General features: G+C 42.1%; 1 protein-coding gene across 2 annotated transcripts in view; it reads right to left on the reverse strand.

Annotated features, from left to right (window-relative positions):
* The window catches only part of ABCC2 (ATP binding cassette subfamily C member 2), a 60978-nt gene extending 39555 nt beyond the window's left edge, over positions 1-21423 (reverse strand). Inside the window, exons 1-9 of one of the 2 annotated variants that reach the window (XM_017531279.2) lie at positions 21257-21423; positions 19334-19507; positions 10543-10668; positions 9232-9366; positions 8914-9021; positions 8136-8191; positions 5310-5544; positions 3308-3471; positions 1826-2003 (exon numbers count right to left, since the gene is read on the reverse strand). In XM_017531279.2, coding sequence (XP_017386768.1) covers positions 1826-2003; positions 3308-3471; positions 5310-5544; positions 8136-8191; positions 8914-9021; positions 9232-9366; positions 10543-10668; positions 19334-19507; positions 21257-21289 — 1209 coding nt within the window. In that variant the 5' untranslated portion in view covers positions 21290-21423. The remainder of the gene's footprint in view (positions 1-1825; positions 2004-3307; positions 3472-5309; positions 5545-8135; positions 8192-8913; positions 9022-9231; positions 9367-10542; positions 10669-19333; positions 19508-21256) is intronic. The other variant, XM_037739540.1, reaches the window with a different exon arrangement.
* Positions 21424-21922: the final 499 nt, after the last annotated feature.

The following is a 21922-nucleotide window of genomic DNA, read 5'->3' on the forward strand; positions in this document are numbered from 1 at the left end:
AGAGACGGGGTTTCACCATGTTGACCAGGATGGTCTCGATCTCTTGACCTCATGATCCACCCGCCTCAGCCTCCCAAAGTGCTGGGATTACAGGCTTGAGCCACCGCGCCCGGCCTTCTTCTGCTCTTTTAATAGTGATATTTATTTGAATAAATGTATCATTGAGGGCTCTATTTTATAAATTTCCTTATTGATTGTAACAGTTGCAAAACCTGGACTATTAAGAATCAAAATAGTGTGAATGAATAATCACAATTACAAAAAAATTATAGAAGTGTACTTTACTAGCATTGGCTGAGACAGCCTGGTTAGTGACCTCATAACCTGTAAACCAGCAGAAACTCAGTATCTCCAGAAGGAATAAGGAGATTTTAAAAATCAGCTGGGGGGCCGGGCACAGGGGCTCACACCTGTAATCCCAGCACTTTGAGAGGCTGAGGCAGGCGGATCACCTGAGATCAGGAGTTCGAAACCAGCCTGGCCAACATGCAAAATCCTGTCTCTACTAAAAATACAAACATTAGCCAGGTGTGGTGGCAGGTGCCTGTAATCCCAGCTTCTCTGGAGTCTGAGGCAGAAGAATTGCTCGAACCCGGGAGGCAGAGGTTGCAGTGGGCTGAGATCATGCCATTGCACTCCAGCCTGGGTAACTGAGCAAGACTCCATCTCAAAAAAAAAAAGTCAATTAGGGGAAGACAAATTCCAGTGTAGGGGTATCTGTGAGTTAAGGACTTGACCAGACTTTTGATCTAAAGACACTTGGGTTATCTGCCACTGTCTCTCAATGAGCCAGCAACTACTCAGGGAAGACAAAGACACAGTGGTGTTTCTAGAGAGGAAAACAAAGGAGAAAAGTAGGAACTGTGATAGAGAAGTCACTATGATGGAACTTTCTAGTGATGGAAGAAAAATAAGAAGAAAATCAACTGGTATTCCAACCTATAAAACGGTTGGAACCTATCTCCTCATGTATTAATTTTTTCCTCAAATCTGTAGTCACTGATCATAACTACTGTATTTTCATTTCTTAAGGAGCAAAATCAGACTTCATCTTGGTATGGAGGACATGAGGAACATACGGTTGCCTTGGGAAAGTTAACCCTTACAAACAATGCATCAGAGGGAAGATGAGCAAAATCATCTTAAGAAATTGAAAAAGCTCCTGAGTCTGCAGAACTCAGTAATCAGCATGAATGTATTTACAAAATCTGTGTACCTATGCAACAATCCTGCAAGATCTGCACATGTACTGCAGAACTTAAAGTATAATAAAAAGAAAAAAGAAGTCAGGCAGAGGAGAGTTGGGTTAGCTGCTAAAGTTTAGAAAAATAAGTTACTAGGTGAAATTTGGTCTGGGGAGATGGAGCTCTGGCAAGGCTGCAGTTTGAGATGGATACACCAGGTCTCTGGGCTGGGTTTCATTAAGTATTTGAGTTAAATATTGGTGGTTTTAAGAGTTTGACCCTTCACCAGCTTCTTTTCTGACCTTATATTCTTTTCCAAAGCATTTCACCTTGTCAAGAGAGGCAGGAAGAGATGCATGGGTAACTAAGTCTTCAGGGCTGCAAGGTGGATCCTGAACACCAGAACAGCTTGCAAGCTGCTCCCCCAGAATCTTTTCCCTCACAGCCTCTACACCCATTGTCTGTGAACATACTTCTCATAATTTAATTTCCAGAGAAACATCTAAAGGAGGCTGTATGGCCAGTCAAAATTAAGCATTGAGATTAGTTATTATTTCCATCACATTTTTCTCAATCTTGGAATCAATGCTCATATTTACTAAGGGGATTTTCTTTGGTGATACCTGACGTGTTCTGCTTACCTTCTTATATACAGAAGCCATGATGGTTGTCCGTACAATCATACCCAGCTTGAAGCACAATTGGAAATAACTCTGAAGGCAGAATGACTGAATAAGAGCTGCAGCAAATAAAAGGATTGCACAGAGATATCCAATCCACAAATATGTGTCATGGTCATTTGCAAAGGAGATCAGCCATCTGCCAGAAAAAAGCCAAGTTAGTTATACCCATCAAGCCTCCAAGGACGCCTCTCTCCTCATACACAGCCAGCTGGACCACCCTATCCTTATACTGTAGCTAACAAAAGTGACCAGAATTGTCCAAAGCCTTTGAAAGACCTAAGTTCCACAGTTTTGCCAGTGTCCTTTTTGTTTTGTTTTGTTTGTTTGTTGGGTTTTTTTGAGACAGAGTCTCGCTCTGTTGCCCAGGCTGGAGTGCAGTGGTGCAATCTCGGCTCACTGCAACCTCTGCCTCCCGGGTTCAAGCGATTCTCCTGCCTCAGCCTCCCAAGTAGCTGGGATTACAGGCCTGTGCTACACTGCCCGGCTAATTTTTTGTATTTTTAGTAGAGATGGGGTTTCACCATGTTAGCCAGGTTGGTCTCGATCTCCTGACCTCGTGATCCATTCCTTGGCCTCACAAAGTGCTTGGATTACAGGTGTGAGCTACTGTGCCTGGGCTTTCATTTCATTTTGTTTTGTTTCCGATACAGGGTCTCACTCTGTTGCCCAGGATGGAGTGCAGTGGCAGGATCATAGTTCATTAAGCCTTGAACTCCTGGGCTCAGGTGATCCTCCTACCTCAGCCTCCCAAGTAGGTGGGTCTATAGGTATGTGCCATTACATCTGGCTAATTGTTTTCTTTTGTAGAGATGGGGTCTCACTATGTTGAACAGCCTGGTTTCAAACTCCTAGCCTCAAACAATCTTCCTGCCTCAGTTTCCCAAAGTGTTGAGATTACAGTCATGAGCCACCATGCCTAGCCTGGTGTTCTTGCTTTTATTTGCAGGTGAGCAGCAAGAAGTTAGGGTTGATAACCCATGGCTGTGAGAATGGATAATGAAAGGAATCCTCCACATGGCTGCCACGCAATGCTTTGGCCCTGTCTTTCCCTGCAGGTGGTTCATTCCATAGATCTTAGCAGATTGCGAAGTGTTGTCAAGACTGTCCTAAACCTTCCATGGAAGGCTGTGATGGAGAGATGAAGTCAGTCGCTCTCCAGGGGTAGGCTGACCACCACTTGGACCTGGCTCAGCCCTTAGCAGTTTAACAAGAAAGAGCCCCTAATAAAGGGAAGAGAGAGGCTAAAATACATATCATCATATATCTTGAAAACTGCCTGCAGTCTTCATGAACACAATGTTGTAAGGTTAAAGTGAAAGAAAATTATGAGCATTTTTTAAAAATGGGAATTTAAGAAAAGCTCCTGCTTACATACACAGGGGCAAAAGGGAAGGTGGCAGAGGAGGCCCTGAAAGGACCACTCAAGGCCTGGGGACTCACTTCAGCAGCTGAGGACTCACAAATACGAAGATGTCATGGATTAGCTTCAGCAGGAATGATTTCAGGAGCACCATGTAGAAAGTTTTGAACAGGGCTTTGATCAACCAGGATTTTGGAACATCTTCTTTGGTCTCAGACTTCTTTTTTTTCTTTTTAACGTCTTCCTAGGTACAAAACCAAACAAGTGTCCACAGAGTTGTTTGTTCCTGGCCTGAGCAGCTCCAGGATGGTCAGCCTGTCAGCCCTGTGGCCTTCTCTGTACAGGCTTTGATCATCTCTTCTGGCCAAGTTGCTTCCACCCTTATAGCTGCCTTCACTGTTCCACTCTCCTCCTCCTAACTGATACTTGTAATCTATTTTGGATTAGAAAACCAGGCAACTAAGCTGGTAAGAGTCCCATGTAAAAACAGGGACCTGTCTGCGTGGGGGCCTGAGGGGCAGTCCTAAGAGTGAAGGTCCTGGGCACGATGCTGAGAGGCCCTTTCTGTTCTTTTTATGCTTGTGGTTGCTGTGGGATGTTATGGGTTGAATGGTATCCCCACTCCCAAAAGCTATGTTGAAGCCCTAACCCCTAGTACCTTAAAATGTGCCCTTATTTGGAAATAGGGTCTTTGCAGATGTAACCAAATTAAGATGAGGCCACTAGGGTCCTAATGAGGTATGATTAGTATCTTTACAAGCAGAGAAGAGACAGACTCAGGGAGAAGATAGCCCCGTGATGGTGAAGGCAGAGGTCAGAGTGATGCATCCGGAAGTTAAGGAATGCAAAGGATTGCTGGCAAACACTAGAAGGTGGAAGAGAGGATTCTCCCCTCCGGGTTTCAGCAGAGCAAGTCTGATATATTGATTTTACCCTTCTGGTCTCATGAACTGGGGACAGTACATTTCCATTTTAAGCTATCCAATTGTGGTACTCTATCATGGCGGCCCTGGAAAACTAATACATGGGGAATTATGACTCAATCACCAGCCTGTTTGTCTATGCTTTGACCTCCTCATTACATTCTTCTGAGTCTCATCTTGCCCCAAATTCCAGCTTCTCAGCCTACCAGTGACACTCTCTCACAATGTCTTTCACTGAGGTCCCATCTGATGAGTTTCCCTTGCCGGGACAACTGCCCTGGCATCTCTTCTAGCTTCTACTCTTGCCCGCTATGATCCATCCTCTGGGGAGCTGTCAAGTAAGCTTTTCACAACATTAATCCAATCTCATTACTCCTCTGCTCAAAAGCTTCCACTGGCAATCAGATTCTGTATTGTGGCCCACAAGGATCCACACAGCTTCGTCCCTATCCACCTCCCTGCACCCATCTCACCCCATGCACACCCTCTGCTGGATCTTCTTGCCATTACTGGAGCAAGCCAAACGTGTCAGGATCGCATGCCTACTCCTTCTGACTGGAACACCTTCCCTCTGACTGTCCCTCAGAGGGACTCATCTCACCACTTGGGTGTCTGTTCAGACATCATCTCCTCTGAGAAGCTTCCCCTGTTACCCTGTCTAAAGTCGCACTTCACTCCAAATACAGTATCGTTTTATTTTCTTAATAGCTATTGTGTTACTCTCCAAGAGTAACCTATGTATGGGCTTACTATATATTTTCTAGCTCTCAAAAGATGAGTACTCTTTTAGTGCCCAGAATGGTCACTGACACACAGTTGTGCTCAACAAATATTTTCAAGTGAATGAATCAACAAATTGGCTGCTCATGTTAATTTGTACCAAAGTGCAAAATCTAGAAATGCAAAGGTATTATTTTTTTAAAAAACTATAGTTCATTATGAAAAATTTCAAAAATACCCCAAAGGAGAGAGAACAGTACCTTACATCCCATGTATCCATCACTAAGATAGTATTAGTATTGTGAATACCATCAGTAATATAAAGGGCACTGAGAAGTATGAAGTGCTATAAAAATGTAAGGACAGAATCGCCATGATGCTGATGAACTCTTGCCTGAAACATGCAGCACACTCACACAGACACTCAAGAGAACGTTACCAGGACAAGGACATCTTGGCTTTGACTCTGATTCTTGTTCAAGCCAGGCAGCCTGGCTCCAGAGTTCTGCTGGGAGCGCTTCTGCAGCCGTCTCTGGAGTGCCCGCCTGGCTTTCTGCAGCTCGCTCTTCATGTGCGTTTCAAACTTGCTTACAAGTATCTTGGTTTTAATCTCTTCATTAACTTCCCACACATCTTCGAGCGTCAGAGGTTGCTTGTAGCCTTTCAGAACGATGCTGGAACAAGAGTAACCCACAGGCTGAGACCCTCCAGGCTGAGTCAGAGGCTGTCTCCACCACCTCTATCAGAACCTATCTCCAGGTTCTGGGATACAGGGACATATGGATGGAACTACCCCCATCTCTTGGCCCTTTGAACTTGACAGAGGAGTGGGGAGAGCAGAAAAGGGAACAAGCAGGGGCAAGAGAATGTGTTAGAAGACAAGAGAAGGGGAAAGGGAGGGGCACTACTGAATTAAGAGCTAAAAGAGCATCACCTTGTCCTGCTCTTGCTCCTTCTTCCTCAAACACTGGCTGCCTCTCTGCCACTCTGGCATTTCCTTGGGGGCCTCCTTGATGCCCTCAGGAATAAAGCAGCCCCTGTGGCATCTCTGGTTCTCTCTCTCTCTCTCTCTCTCTCTCTCTCTCTCTCTGTGTGTGTGTGTGTGTGTGTGTGTGTGTGTGTGTGTGTGTTTGAGGTGGAGTCTCACTCTGTTGACCAGGCTGGAGTGCAGTAGCGCAATCTTAGCTCACTGTAACCTCCACCTTCTGGGTTCAAAGTGATCAAAGTGATTCTCCTGCCTTAGCCTCTTGAGTAGCTGGGACTACAGATGTGCACCACTCCACCCGGCTTTTTTTTTTTTTTTTCTGTTGAGACAGAGTTTCACTCTAGTCACCAGGCCGGAGTGCAATGGCATGAACTCGACTCACTGCAAGCTCTGCCTCCCAGGTTCAAGCAATTCTCCTGCCTCGCCTCCCAAGTAGCTGGAACTGCAGGCATGCCCACCACACCTGGCTAATTTTGTATTTTTAGTTGAGACAGGTTTTCACCATTTCACCATGTTGGCCAGACTGGTCTCGAACTCCTGACCTCAGGTGATCCATCCGCCTCTGCCTCCCAAAGTGTTGGGATTACAGGTATGAATCACCTGGCCCCTGGCTAATTTTTGTATTTTTAGTAGAGACAGGGATTTCACCATGTTAGCCAGGCTGTTCTCAAACTCCTGACCTCAAGTGATCCGCCCATCTCAGCCTCCCAAGGTGCTGGGATTATAGGTATGGGCCACTATGCCCAACCACTGTGCCATATCTCTTGATCAGGGATCTTAACTAGGGGTTTGAGAACACAGATGAAAAATAAATTATACATATGTTTAGAGACATGGTTTTTCTCTACCCAAGCTGGAGTGCACTGATACAACCATAGCTGATTGCAGCCTCAAACTGCTGAGATCAAGGGATTTTCCTGCCTTGGCTTCCCAAAGTGCTAGGATTACAGTTGTAAGTCACCACACGTGGCCTAAATTATATTATTTATAATAACGTCTAACTGAAATCTAGCCTTTAGAAATCCCATATTTTCTTTTTTGTGTGTGTTTTTTGTTTTTTGAGATGGAATTTCGCTATTGTCACCCAGACTGGAGTGCAATGGCACAATCTTGGCTCACAGCAACCTCCACTTCCCAGGTTCAAGTGATTCTCCTGCCTTAGCCTCCTGAGGAGCTGGGATTACAGACGTGTGCCACCATGCCTGGCTAGTTTTTATATTTTTAGTAGAGATGGGGTTTCACCATGTTGGCCAGGCTGGTCTCGAACTCGTGACCTCAGGTGACCCACCACCTAAGCCTCCCAAAGTGCTGGGATTACATGAGTGAGCCATGGTGCCCAGCTAAGAAATCCCACATGTTCTCATAGCTCACTATGCTTGTCAATACGTTGAAATTATGGTCATTATTAGACTCATCACTAGATTTTGTTATTTAATGCATTAATAAAGAAGTGCATGCATTACTAAATCACACATTTGTTTTTTAAATATTTTGGTAACTGTATTTCAATATATTTGGCTTTCTTTAGAATCCAGTGTCTTTCATTTTATTTTATGCATTTAAAACACTATCCGAGAAGGGATTCAGAGGGTTCATCAGCCTGCCAAATGGGTCCCTGCAACTATAAAGGCCAAGGGTGCCTGCTCCACATCCTCTGGTAGTCCAGGCCAGCTATTGCACCCCTTACCCTCCAAACCTGCCTCCAAATTTTGCCATTCCTGTCCTATTGCGTCTTTACTCTTCTCCTGTGGGACCCCCAGGCTGATAAAAAAAAAAAAAAAATCCCCCTCCATCTTCTCCTCAGCATCCCAATCTGCCCAATGGAGGGCTTGGATTAAGTTGGCCTGTGAGTTTTAACACTCTCTGATTCTAAGTAGACGAGAAATGGAGGTCACAGGAGGTATTTTTTAAAAAATTAATCTTTTGGCTGGGCACAGTGGCTTACGCCTGTAATCCCAGCACTTTGGGAGGCTGAGGCAGGCGGATCACGAGCTCAGGAGTTTGAGACCAGCCTGGCCAACATGGTGAAACCCTGTCTCTACTAAAAATACAAAAATTAGCTGGATGTGGTGGTGCACACCTGTAATCCCAGCTACTCGGGAGGCTGAGGCAGGATAAGAGCTTGAACTCAGGATGTTGCAGTGAGCCAAGATTGTACTATTGTACTCCAGCTTGGGTGACAAAACTTCGTCTCAAAAAAAAAAAAAAATCAATCTTTCTGTCATTTCAGAGGAGTGAGAGAGTAAGGATATAGACAACCCATACTCCAGGCTTTCCTACCTGTCATACCAACTGTAGGTAATGCTACTCAGGAATGAAGCTGTGGTTGATGGATTCTGAAAGACACAAAAAATCAGAAAATAAACCAATTGGAGACAGGAACTGCATGGAACTCTAAAATCAGAAACTGATTTTTTTTTTTTTTTTTTTTTTGAGACGGAGTTTTGCTCTTGTTGCCTAGGCTGGAGTGCAATGGCGCTATCTTGGCTCACCACAATCTCTGCCTCCCAGGTTCAAGTGATTCTCCTGCCTCAGCCTCCCAAGTCGCTGAGATTACAGGCATGCACCGCCATGCGTGGCTAATTTTGTATTTTTAGTAGAGACGGAGTTTCTCCATGTTAGTCAGCCTGGACTCGAACCCCCGACCTCAGGTGATCCACCCGCTTTGGCCTCCCAAAGTGCTGGGATTACAGGTGTGAGTCACCATGCCCAGCCAGAAACTGATTTTTTTAATAATATAATGTTGTACTAGAAACTAGATATGATGTTAAATTCAGTTTATCAACATGGTTTTATTTCAAGACCCTAAAGCCACTAGTAGAATGATAATCAGATTTTCTGGCATAGATATATGAATTAATTAACTATGCTGACAATCAGTAGGTGAAAGTAAAAGTCAGCAGTTTAATACTCTCATCACTGTTTCCTTTTCATAAAATGGTCTGTACTACCTTATTCTGGGCTTGTGAGACCTCCATGATATCCAGACGAAGTTATATTCATTAAGGTAACATATTCAATTAAGGAACATATGAGATGGGCATATTTAAAATCTCACATTTGATGACTCATTATTTTCTGAAAATGCTGAAAAGATCAGGATCAGGATCTGGAATCCGTAGGAGATGAAGAACAGGCAGGAGTAGGCCAGATTAGAATTGTCACCCTATGGAGAAAAAAACAAAGAGGAAAAATGAGCCTTTTGTCCAAATTAAGTCTACATGGCCCATACATATCAATGCTTGTGATTAAAGCCTATTATCAAATCCCTCTAATATAATTCTACCCTGGAGCTCAACTTAACTTGATGCCATTTACTCTGACTTAGAAGTTGCCCTGCGGTACCTCCTCGTGTCACCCACTCTTTTGTCCTTACCTTTAAGAGTGTCCGGATTAGAGTCTGAAATTGGAAAGTACCACAGAGTATGGAGAGAATCCAGAATACCGACAGGAACCAGGAGTTCTTCTGTACACACCATTGTCTGCTGTGTTGGATCAGCAAAACCAGGACCTGGAGAGAAATTCACACCATGTTCTCCCACTGACCAAGGACTGAGGGGAGAAGGATGTCAGAGAACATGGGAAGAAAGGAGGGCTGAGGGAGAAGACTGCTGTAAGTGATCTGGCCAGGCAAAGGGCACATGGATGCCATTGAACATTTCCTCCCCCTGCTATCCAGCTTTCTCTTTCAGCACATCATCTCCATGAACCACCCTTCAGTGGGAAGTCAGCCAAGAAAGTAGGTCACTATCTGCATTTTAGTGGAGTTACTTTGGGAGCTAGAAAAACCTTGTCAAGACCAAGGAAAATTAATTTCAGACATTACAGAAGTAAGGTCTGAAGGCAGGTTCTAATGAATTAGGTGCAATGTGTCTATATCTTCATTTTCTAATATAAGATTCAGCAATTGATTAAAAAAAAACTTGCCTTATATCATCTCACATAGATATAAATAAATTAAATGTTGATTTCCTAGACCTACTGCTGTGCTCCTAAAACAGCATTCTGGTGGGGAAAGGGCCACGATTTGTAACATTTGCCCAGGGAGGATTGTGCTGAGCACATCTACTGCCCAGGGAGGATTGTGCCCAGCCACTGCCACTGAGGCCCAGCTGACATTGCCCTGCCCGAACATAGGTTTGCAGTTGTCAGACATTCCCATTTTTCAATAAAGTTTGAAAGTTCAAATAATTATGTGTCATTAGTTCCCATTGAATTGATGGCAATTCAATTGCTTTTTAAACACTGTCTAGGCCCCACCCCCCAAAAATGCCTGAGACATTAGTTTTTTGACATCAAGTTTATATAAACTCTAAGCTCACTGATCCATTGTTTAGACTCATCAATCAATTTAAAAATAGTATTTACAGTATTTAAACTATTCTTTAAATCAAGAAACTTAGCTCTCCTCTGTGACCCTTAGATGGCAAGATATGTGGACATAAGATATACATCTTAGACATGAAAGCTAATACTTAACCTAGGGAGAAGGCTCTATACATTAATGCTTAAATGAAGATGAAAACCTAAAATTTGTTTCACCCCATTCCCAAGCTTTGCCTAACTATGGATCCTGTGAAAAAGACAGATGATCTTGGAATTAATTTTACCCTCAAAGAGTACATTTCAGCTAGATACCTCTGGGTGATGAAAAGGGAAGCAGGGTAGAAGCGGTGATAGGTCTTACCCATGTGCCTAGGTAGAGGCCTGTGTTGGTATATCGAACAGCAGGGACTGTGGCTTGTCCAGAGTCTTCTGAGAGAACAAGGGCCAGCTCTATAGCTGCTAGAATAAGAAGAAAACCAACGAATACCTGAGAAGGGAAAAAGACCACTGTTAGGAGAATATCATTCTTTATAAGGCTCTTAGAACGGTTTTCAGTGATGGATAAGAAGAATGGTATACAGTAATTCAGATAACACAATAAATATTTCTGGAATGACTGGATGCACGCTGGGAATACTCTGAACCCCTCTGCGGTGACTGAGCAACCCCAAGCCTCTGGAAGAATTGGCAAAACCCAAGCTATCTGAAATAACAAGAAGAAATTGTTGTTGATTTTTAACCTATAAATTCTCTTAGAATTTAGTTTCCCTGAAATGAGTTATTTGCTTTGTGATGTTTGTTACTTGCTGTATGGATTATGTTTAACTTGATAATTATCACTGAAACTTCGAGTAATCTTGCTCCCCCTCCCTTATGGAAAGAGCACAATAAAAAACTGAGGTTTTCAGGGGAATGTCAGACATCCACGGAGTGGCTTTATGTGGTGTATCCCCTGGGCCCAGCTTTAAAGAAAATTTTTTCTTTTTCTCTCTTTCTTTTTCACTGACCACTCAATTGCTTTGAGAGATCTTAAACCCACGTTGATATATTGGGAGCTGGTCTCACCAACAGATACATACAGTTCAAGTGATAGAATAATGTTCAAAGTATGCCATGATAATTGTTTTTAAGGGATGCTCAGTGTGAAGTTTTAAAATATGTCCTCAGATTTTTTTGATATTCCTCTCTTCAAAGAGCAGAGCTTAGTTACCGTTCCCTTGAGTGTGGTCTGGGGCTTAGGGATGTACTTCTGGCGAATAGAAAATGGCAGAAGTGACAGTTTGTGACTTCCAAGGCTAGGTAATAAAAAGCAATGTGGATTTGTTCTCTGTCTCTGATTGCTCACTATGGAGAAAGCTACCAGTCCTGCCATGAGGACACTCCAATAGCTCTTTGGAGAGGTCCACTTGGTAAGGAACTGAGACCTTCTGCCAACAGCCAGTGAGAAACTGAGGCTTCCTGCCACCAGCCATGTGAGAGTCACCTTAGAAGCATATCTTTTAGCCCCAGGCAAGCCTTCACATGCCAGTAGCTCCAGACAGCACATACTAACTTCATCCTCATGAGAGACCCTGAAGCAGAACCTGGGTAAGCTGCTCCCAAATTCCTGACCCACAGAAACTGTTAAGATTTAAAGAATTCTTATTTAGCTGCTAAGTTTTGGGGTATTTTGCTACACAGCAATAGAAAGTACCAGGTTTAAAAGGCACTATTCCCTTTCTTAGGCCATAGATTTTTTGTTTTTGTTTTTGTTTTGAGACGGAGTCTTGTTCTGTCGCCCAGGCTGGAGTGCAGAAGCGCGATCTCGACTCACTGCAACCTCTACCTCCTGGGTTCAAGCAATTCTCCTGCCTCAGCCTCCCAAGTAGCTGGGATTACAAGAATGCGCCACCATGCCTGGCTAATTTTTGGATTTTTAGTAAAGATGGGATTGCACCACACTGGCCAGGCTGGTCTCAAACTCCTGACCTCAGGTGATCTGCCCGCCTCGGCCTCCCAAAGCACTGGGATTACAAGCATGAGCCACCGCACCCAGCCCCAGTCTTGATCCCAGATAATGCCAATCAATATTTGTCCTATGAGCTCAGAAGACATGATACACATTACACCGATTTAAAGGCCCACATCCGCACCTATCAGGAGGGAAAATTACTGCCTCTACTAAGGAAGTATACCAGCATCTTAGCCACCAAAATGAAGATATTTATGTGGCACCATCGCCCCTCCCCTCATCCTTTTATACTCCTATCCATCTACGCTTACTCATTCTTTTAAGTCTCATTTATCCAGAATGGCTCAGGCAGAGATAATGGGCCCTTTGTGATGAAAACCAGCCAAAGAAGGAGATGAATGTACCTTTACTTTAACTAATAGGATCAGTGCCATTATTTAGTAAGAAGTTGAGTCAAAGACATGTTAATAACTGGAATGTATTTTGTTTTTCAAGTATATAATACACTGTAGGGTGTTTTCTCATAACAGACTATGATGTTTTGGGTAAACAAATAGCTTTATAGGTAGTAAGTTCCGGTTGCCTTTAGCTAAATTAGGAGGTAAAACAGAGCAAGCTAAAGCTAAGGCACCTGCCCTTGGAGATGACTAGAGGACATTAACCAGCAGCCTACTACCCAGGCCAGGGAAAAGGAGGGGGCCTTGCCACAGGCTCATATATATTAAATACACACAACGGATTTGAAATACACTGAGAAATTCATATCAAAAAAGACCAGTTAACTTTATAAAGAACTTCTACAAAGTAATTTTAAAAAATACCCTAATAATGCAGAAAATGAGTAAATAATATAAATGGATTTTAAAAAAACACAAAAGGCTTTTACACATATGAGAATATGCTTAACCTCATTAATATGAGAATACAATTTGAAAGTATAATGACATACCATTTTTGCCTAACTAGCAAACATCAAAAACTGTGATACAAAGTTGTTGAGACTGAGGAAAGCCTCTTTGGAGGGCAGTTTGCAATATCTATAAAAATTCTGAATTCATATACCTTTAACTCAGTCATTTCATTTTTTGGAATTTATCCTATGGACACACTTGTATACACACATATATACAAAGCTGTGTATTGCAGCATTGCTCATGATGCAAAATATTAGAAACCAATGAAATTCATATCATATAGGGCACATAAATTATGGTACATTCAAACAATAGCTTCTCAAAGAATCATTACAAAGAAAAAAACAGACCTTTTGCAGGACTGAGATGGTTGCCTCTTGTTACTGTGGAGGGAACTGAGTTCATCCTGGCTTTTTGATACTTTTACATTTGGAGAAATTTTACATATTTCTCTAAGATCTTCCACCTGGATACTTACATCTTAAAGCCTTAGCCATTTTTACAGTCCATCTCTTTAATTTCTCCCGCACCTTTTCTTTCTTTAATTTTTTTAAAATTGTACTTTAAGTTCTGGGGTGCATGTACAGATCTTGCTGGATTGTTGCATAGGTACATACACGCCATGGTGGTTTGCTGACTCCATGCCCCCATCACCTATATCAGGTATTTCTCCCAGTGTTATCCCTCCACAACCTTCCCACCCCCCGCTGTCCCTCCCCTAGTTCCCCACCCCCCAACAGACCCCAGTGTGTGATGTTCCTCTCCCTGTGCCCATGTGTTCTCATGTTCAACACCCATCTATGAGTGAGAATATACAGTGTTTGGTTTTCTGTTCTTGTCTCAGTTTGCTGAGAATGATGGTTTCCAAACTCATTCATGTCCCTACAAAGGACATGAAATCATCCTTTTTTATGGCTGCATAGTATTCCGTGGTATATATGTGCCACATTTTCTTTGTCCAGTCTATCATTGATGGGCATTTGGGTTTGTTCCAGGTCTTTGCTATTGTAAACAGTGCTGCAGTGAACATATGAGTGCATGTGTCTTTATAACAGAATGATTTATAATCCTTTGGTTATATACCCAGCAACGGGATTGGTGGGTCAAATGGAATTTCTATTTCTAGATCCTTGAGGAATCCTCACACTGTCTTCCACAATGATTGAACTAATTTACACTCCTACTAACAGTGTGTAAGTGTTGCTATTTCTCCACATCCTCTCCAGCATCTGTTGTCTCCAGATTTTTTAATGATTGCCATTCTAACTGGTGTGAGATGGTATCTCAATGTGGTTTTGATTTGCATTTCTCTAATGACCAGTGATGATGAGCATTTTTTTCATATATTTGTTGGTCTCATAAATGTCCTCTTTTGAAAAGTTTCTGTTCATATCTTTCACCCACTTTTGAATGGGTTTGTTTTTTTCTTGTAAATCTCTTCCTACCAACAGGGATGTCTAGGGAACACATCTGGAAGCCTTCCAATGTGGATTAGCCATTCCCAGAAAAGTCAGACCTGGCACACAACCAGTCCCGAACAACCAGTTTCATCAGTGTGGTATGGAATCTTGGTATTCCTGCATGCAGCTCCAGCAAAATTCTCCTGCCAGTTTTTGGAGGCTGTCTTGGAAACTGCTGGGATAAGCTCTGATATTATACAGTAAACCACTAAGTATTTTAGTGCTTCACAAATCATAGATTTATTCCTAAATTACTCCATGAACATGCAGCCTGAAAAATGTGTGGAGATGAATATGTTACCCAAGTTCAGTCTGGGTAGTGGCTGAATCCTTTTTTCCTTCCTTCCCTCCTAGGATTTTTCTTGTTTTACAGCTATGTATTCTGTCTTGATATCCTGGTTCTCATTGCACCTATTGGGTCAGTTTGGGGGGTGGGATATAACTGAAGTCTAATCAAAGAGGTTTCAGTAAACTTGGCTTCTTTAGACAACACGATGTCTCTGGCTATAGATAAGTAGATATAATCTAGTTTGTGTATCTTTAGGATTTAGAATCTAACCTCAAGAAGAGGAAGTAAAAAAGTATAAAGATGTGTGATGAACACTGGTCATTAGAGAAATGCAAATCAAAACTACATTGAGATACCATCTCATGCCAGTTAGAATGGCAATCATTAAAAAATCTGGAGACAACAGATGCTGGAGAGGATGTGGAGAAATAGGAACACTTTTACACCGTTGGTGGGAGTGTAAATTAGCCACCATTGTGGAAGACAGTGTGGCAATTCCTCAAGGACCTAGAAATAGAAATTCCATTTGACCCAGCAATCCCATTACTGGGTATATATCCAAAGGATTACAAATCGTTCTACTATAAGGACACATGCACACAAATATTCATTGCAGCACTGTTTACAATAGCAAAGACCTGGAACCAACCCAAATGCCCATCGATGACAGACTGGACAGGGAAAATGTGGCACATATACACCATGGAATATTATGCAGCCATCAAAAACGATGAGTTCGTGTCCTTTGTAGGGACATGGATGAACCTAGAAACCATCATTCTCAGCAAACTGATGCAAGAACAGAAAATCAAACACCACATGTTCTCACTCATAGGTGGGAGTTGAACAATGAGAACACATGGACACAGGGAGGGGTGCATCACACACTGGGGTCTGTCGGGGGGAAATCGGGGAGGGATAGCCAGGGGTGGGGAGTTGGGGAGAGATAGCATGGGGATAAATGCCAGATATAGCTGATGGGGAGGAAGGCAGCAAATCACACTGCCATGTGTGTACCTATGCAACGATATTGCATGCTCTTCACATGTACCCCAAAACCTAAAATGCAATAAAAAAAAGATGTGTGATGAAGGGTTATCCCTATTTTCTAAGATTGGGGGGCTTTACTTATTTTAAAAACTCAATTGTTCAGGTGAAGGGTTGCGCTGTAATGCACTCCACTGATTTCCTTAGCCCCTTTTGGCTGTGTTTTACCATGACCCCCTAATTTGTTCATTACTCCAACATTAATGGAATGATGTTTTATATTTTGTTGCATCGTGGTGGTATCAGTACGAGTTTGGCTGCTTAGGTACAAATGAATAAAATATCCATAAAAAAGAGAAACATGTAGATTTTTATGTGCTAGGAGCTGTAAGAAACAGAAGAGCACATATGGGACACTAGCATTTATGTGAAAAAAATATATGTACATAGCTGATTGTAAAAGCACAGGTTATTTCTAAAAAGAGATATGGGGAACTGGTATCAATGGTTGCAAGCTAAGACAGGAAAGAGTGACTAGAGTACTGTATACCCTTTAAACTTTTTTTTTCTTGAGACAGGGTCTAGTTCTGTTGCCCAGGCTGAAGTGCAGTGGTGTGAACATGGCTCACTGCAGTCTTGACATCCTTGAACTTGTCAGGTGATCTTCCCACCTCAGCCTCCCCAGTAGCTGGGACCACAGGCACATGCCACCATGCCTGGCTAATTTTATTTTTTGTAGAGATGGGTCTCATCATGTTGGCCACGCAGGTCTCGAACACCTGGGCTCAAGCAATTCTCCCACTTCAGCTTCCCTAAGTCTTGGGATTACAGGCATGAGCTACTATGCCCAGCCCCTTTTGTAGTTATTGAATTTTGTAACCCTCTGAGAATTATCTGTTCAAAAAATAAGTTAAATACATTCATATCCCCATTAAAAAAATAAGGATGTGATATGAACAGACAATTCATAAATGAAATATACTTAAGAAATTTTAAAAATCAATTGTGTTAGTATTCATAAAAATGCAGAGTAACTCAATGAGATGTCATGTTTGCACATAAAAGTTGAAAATAACTCAAGTTGTCAATGGTGCAGGGACATGAACTTTAATACACTGTTGGTGAGAATCTAAGTTGGCAGCCTGCCTGGGCTACAGAGCAAGAATCCATCTCAAAAAAAAGGAGTAAAATATCGATATCAATATATGGTACAGCAATGGTACAGAACAGATAAACCTTGAAAACATTGTGCTAAGTGAAAGAAGCCAATCACAAAAAGAGCACATTGTGTATAATTCCATTCATATGAAATGTCTAGAACAGGGAAATCTATAAAGACAGGAAAGAAATTTAGCAGTCAGTTAGGGTTAAGGGGAATGAGTAGACGGTGGTTAAAGAGGATGAAATGTTCTAAAATTGTGGTGATGATAGCACATATGTGTCAATATACTGAAAACTGAATAGTATTTTTTTTTTTTGAGACAGAGTCTGAAGCTGGAGTGCAGTGGCGTGATCTCAGCTCACTGCAACCTCTGCCTTCTGGGTTCAAGTGATCCTCACGTCTCAGCCATCTGAGTAGCTGGGGTTTCAGGTGTGCACCACCACACCCGGCTAATTTTTCTGTATTTTTAGTAGAGACGAGATTTCACCACTTTGGTCAGACTGGTCTCAAACTTCTAACCTCAAGTAATCCACCACCTCAGTTTCCCACAGTGTTGGGATTACAAGTGCGAGCCACTGTGTCTGACCTGAATTGTATTTAAATGGCAGAACTGTATGGTATGTAAATTATATCTCAGTAAAGTATTTTGTAAAAGTTAACTAGTAGCTTTTATTGGGATGGGATATTAATCATTAATCAGCTTCTTCTTGGAAGCTCCAGAAAGTGGAGAAAGCCTCCCAACTTGATTGCTTCTACCTCAAACATTGACTCAATTGTCAAAGGTACTGAGAATACTAGTAAATGTTCATTAAATGTTCAGAGTTATTTAATGTTCAGAATGTTCTAACATACTACTTTCCTTTTTTTTTTAAGAGATGGGGACTTGCTATGCTGCCAGGCTGACCTCAACTGACCCTACCACTTCCAGCCTCCAGAGGAGCTGGGATTACAGGTATGTACCACTGCGTCCAGCTCTAACATACTCTTGAATCAACCACTATTCACAGAATGCATTCAACATCAACATTAAACAAATGTTGAATTCCACCTGAGTGTCTGAAACATGCTAGGTTCTGCACTGGGCACTCAGGTCAACAAGGGAGACAGTGACCCTGCCCCAAGCTCTGAGACTGTTCTTTTTCTAATCAAAATCTAACAAAACCCACTACCCACTCCGACCTCAAAGTGTCAAGGGGAATTCCACTTCCTTTGACCAAACTCTTTCCTCCTTTTTAAGGCTCCAGGCAACCTGAGTCATTGTTAGGTATGCTTGGAGAGAGCAACGGAAGCTAGTTTGCCTTTCTAAAAACCTGTTTAAAGATAAGGACAGATAGAGGCTGGGTGTGGTGATTCATGCTTGTAATTCCAGCACTTTGGGAGGCCAAGGCTTGTGGTATCACTTGAGGTCAGGAGTTTGTGACCAGCCTGGCTAACATGGTGAAACTCCATCCCTACTAAAAATACAAAAATTAGTCGGGCATGGTAGCATGCACCTGTAGTCCCAGCTACTCAGGAGGGGTTGAGGCATGAGAATCACTTGAACCCAGGAGGCGGAAGTTGCAGTGAGCCAAGATCAGGCCACTGCACTCCAGCCTGGTCAACAGAGTGAGACTCCATTTAAAATAGTAATAATATTAATAATAATAATGACAGAAAAAAAACTAGTGAAAAGAAGCAGATGGCAGATTTTATGAGGTAACTTTATATCCTCGAATGAGGGTCTTGGGTTCCCACAAGACCCCTCCCTCAGTGAGTTGGCGTAGCTAGCTGAAGGCTCCTCCCCTCCTGGCTCCTCCCTGGGCCTCTCCTGCAGACATGTCCTTTCCATGATTTCCCTACTCATGCTTGTCACTGTACACATTCACCCTTCCTCCCTCTACTGTGAGTGATCATCCTGACTCATGGAATACACAGGGAAAATGGAAACCCTATTTTGGATCCAAATTTTTGAAAATGAGTGATAGTTGGATTATCTCAGCAGGGCAGGAGATCCATTATCTAGCTGATTTTCATGAGGTAGGTACCGACTGAATTGCAGTCCACCAATTTATTAGAATTGTTTAAAGATAGGTGATCCAGTATTTATTTCTCAAATGCTGAAAAGATAATTTAATTGATATATACCCTTTGTGTTTAGGGATCACAATATTCACAAGAATTAAGAGTCACCATTCTTATGCAAAAATCAGAGCTACTTTGATTTAAAAAATGTGGCAAGGGACCAGAGAGAATTAGAGTAGATGGAGAGAGGGAAACCTAGAGCCTGGTTCTACCTGAGACAATGGCATCTGTGACCACTGGTTAAAGACAAGGAAGAGGACAGTAACCACCAATAAAATGTCTCTGTTATGCACCAAGGAATTAGAGTTCAAAAACAGTGGTGTTTTACCTGCTTAGCAAGGTAGAGTTTGGTGGTAGAAGATCTCTTGGTCCTGGATTTATACACATGGAGAAGCTGCCAGGGGGCCAGGAGCCATAGGAAGCCCAAGGGAATCCACACCAGAACAGTTTGCTCAAAACAAAGTGGCAGGTCTGCCTCCGGACTGTCCAGGAATGAGGAATTCTGGAGACCAAAGGGGAAGGATCGTTGCATACATGCATTGTGAAGACAGAAAACCATCCTGCAGCACATCCCACTGCTTCCAGACAATTTTAACTCAACTTCATATCCATATCCAGCCTTACCCTTTAACTATCTGTATTTTTCTATTTATCCCCATTGATACAAATTCACCATTTAATAACAAATTCAGTTACTTTCTGGCCAACCTATCCTCTAAAAACCTATCTTCCTCTGATTCTAAGTGAATTCTGTACCAGCTATTCTGAGTAAACCTCACCACTGCATTTGTCAAATTATAGGATGAAGAAGGACTGTTCCCAAGTCCAAAGGAGAGAATACGTCCCTGGGATACAGAAAATTATTCAAGTTTTTAACACTAGCTGAACTTACTGACAGATGTTCAAACATTCAGGTGCCATTCAGGGAGAATGCTTAGTCATACTGTCTCATTTAGCCTCTGATGGCCCAGAGTGATGGCCCAGCTTATATTAAAAACCTGGCCAGTGTTAACACAGCAGTGATAACAGCATTGCGGGACAGAAGGTTTACTACAAGCAAGTTTTGTGCAGTCTTTGCATTCTGCAATAAATGGAAGTGTTTTATTAAGTGGAAGTTGGCGGGGGTGGGTGGGCACCAAATTCTTGTATCTGAGTCACATGAGTACAGATTTTTCTCTTCCTATAGATAGCTAAAATTTGTTTTATATGGTTATATGGTTATCTTTAAAGAAATGGTTGAGATGCCCTGACCAAGAAAATTTATCAGATAGTTCTCAGAATTCTCAAGAGCAGTCCTGTCTTGATACTGTAGCCCATGAAGCCCCACCTTGCCATGGTATACAATCCTGGTCCCAAGAGCCTTGGGGCCCAGGTTCTTTGTAACACACAAGGTGCTGCCCAGGTGCTCTGCTATCTCATCCCTGCCCCTGTCACCTCTGCATAAGGTTATCAAATGTTAGAATTCAGAGGAATCACTTAAGATACTTAAACTATGTTAAATGCCCCAGGTGATTTTGATGCTGGGGCTAGGATTTTGCAGATGACACTCTCACTAAACCCTTACTGAAATCACTAAATACTAGGTCCTTTTTTGTTTTCTATTCCACTAAACCTTTGATACTGTTGATTGTCCTCTGTCATGAAATTCTTTGCTATCTATTACTCCTTGATGTTACACTATTCTTTTTCACCCTGTCAGTGGTGCCTCTTCTTTTCCTTAAAAACAGTATTACTCAACTCTAGTTGTTCAAAAATTATTTCAGTGCTCATGATGCCCAAAGTGGCATCGCTATACTCAACTTCTAGTTCATATCATTAGTTGCCAGTTCTTCTAGAACTTATCATTAACATTTCAACATCAGCGTATCTTAGCAAGACTCAATCACAGATCTTCTCTTCCTTCTACCAGCAAAGTATGCAACAATTCTCCTTCCTCACACTGATAAAATTGGAAGGTTTTTACCTATTTCTCCTTAGAGAAGGCAATTTTGCAACTAGCTAGTACAAGAAAAAAAGAGTCTGAGATAAAACTAAAATACGATAGAGAATAAATTGCATTACCTTTCCCAGATCTTATGTCCCTTATGTCCTCTGGAGATATTATGAATTACCCTTTCTAAAAAAGCCTGAGCTTTAGACCAATTGCACATCTAATGTTTGTGGTTCTTGTTGGTGGCCACCCTAAGTTAACTAACTGCCACTTGTTTTGAGTCTGAGTAGAGTCAATATGAAGATAAATGTAATTTCTCACCCAAAAAGTAGAGTTGCAGAACTTCTCCAGCATGATTCTTGGAGTGTGTCTGGAATGAAGGCTCTTCTATTAATACGACTGTATTGTTTCTTCTTTACTTGTTTCCGCAAAAAAGGTGGAAAACAAATTATCTACCATTCTGATATTCTGAGTAAAGGATGACCTTTCATCCCAACAATTTAATCGTTAACTTGCCTAGATGCGCGTATTATATTGCAACAGTGGATGAACATGTGACTAAAAAGCCCAAGGGACATGGAGACTCACCAGTTGCCAAAGTACAAGAAGCCTCATAGGAGTGACCATACATTAAAGGCATCACTGAAAGAGGTCAACAGAGCTGGCCAACAAATCAGGAGTGCACAGTCTTTCATTTTCCTAAGGACATTTGACCCACAAAGGCCAGCATCAGTGGAGGGGCAGGAACCCCTAAATGTGCAGTTTCACTTCTGTTGTAAGATCTTAGAGTTTACAGAAATTGAGTTTAAAGAAATGTGAAATATCTTTCTCCCTTATATTTTTAATTAAGGCTAGAACCTTAAACATGGTTTAAACATGATATAAACTTTGTTTGAAGAAGTCAGGTTATAAAATAGCTTATCCAGGCAGAGCCCACCACAGCTCAGCAAAGCCACTATAGCCAGACTGCCTCTCTAGATTCCTCCT

The sequence above is a fragment of the Cebus imitator genome, unplaced genomic scaffold (assembly GCF_001604975.1).
Source record: "Cebus imitator isolate Cc_AM_T3 unplaced genomic scaffold, Cebus_imitator-1.0 Scaffold71, whole genome shotgun sequence".
Classification (NCBI taxonomy): domain Eukaryota; kingdom Metazoa; phylum Chordata; class Mammalia; order Primates; family Cebidae; genus Cebus; species Cebus imitator.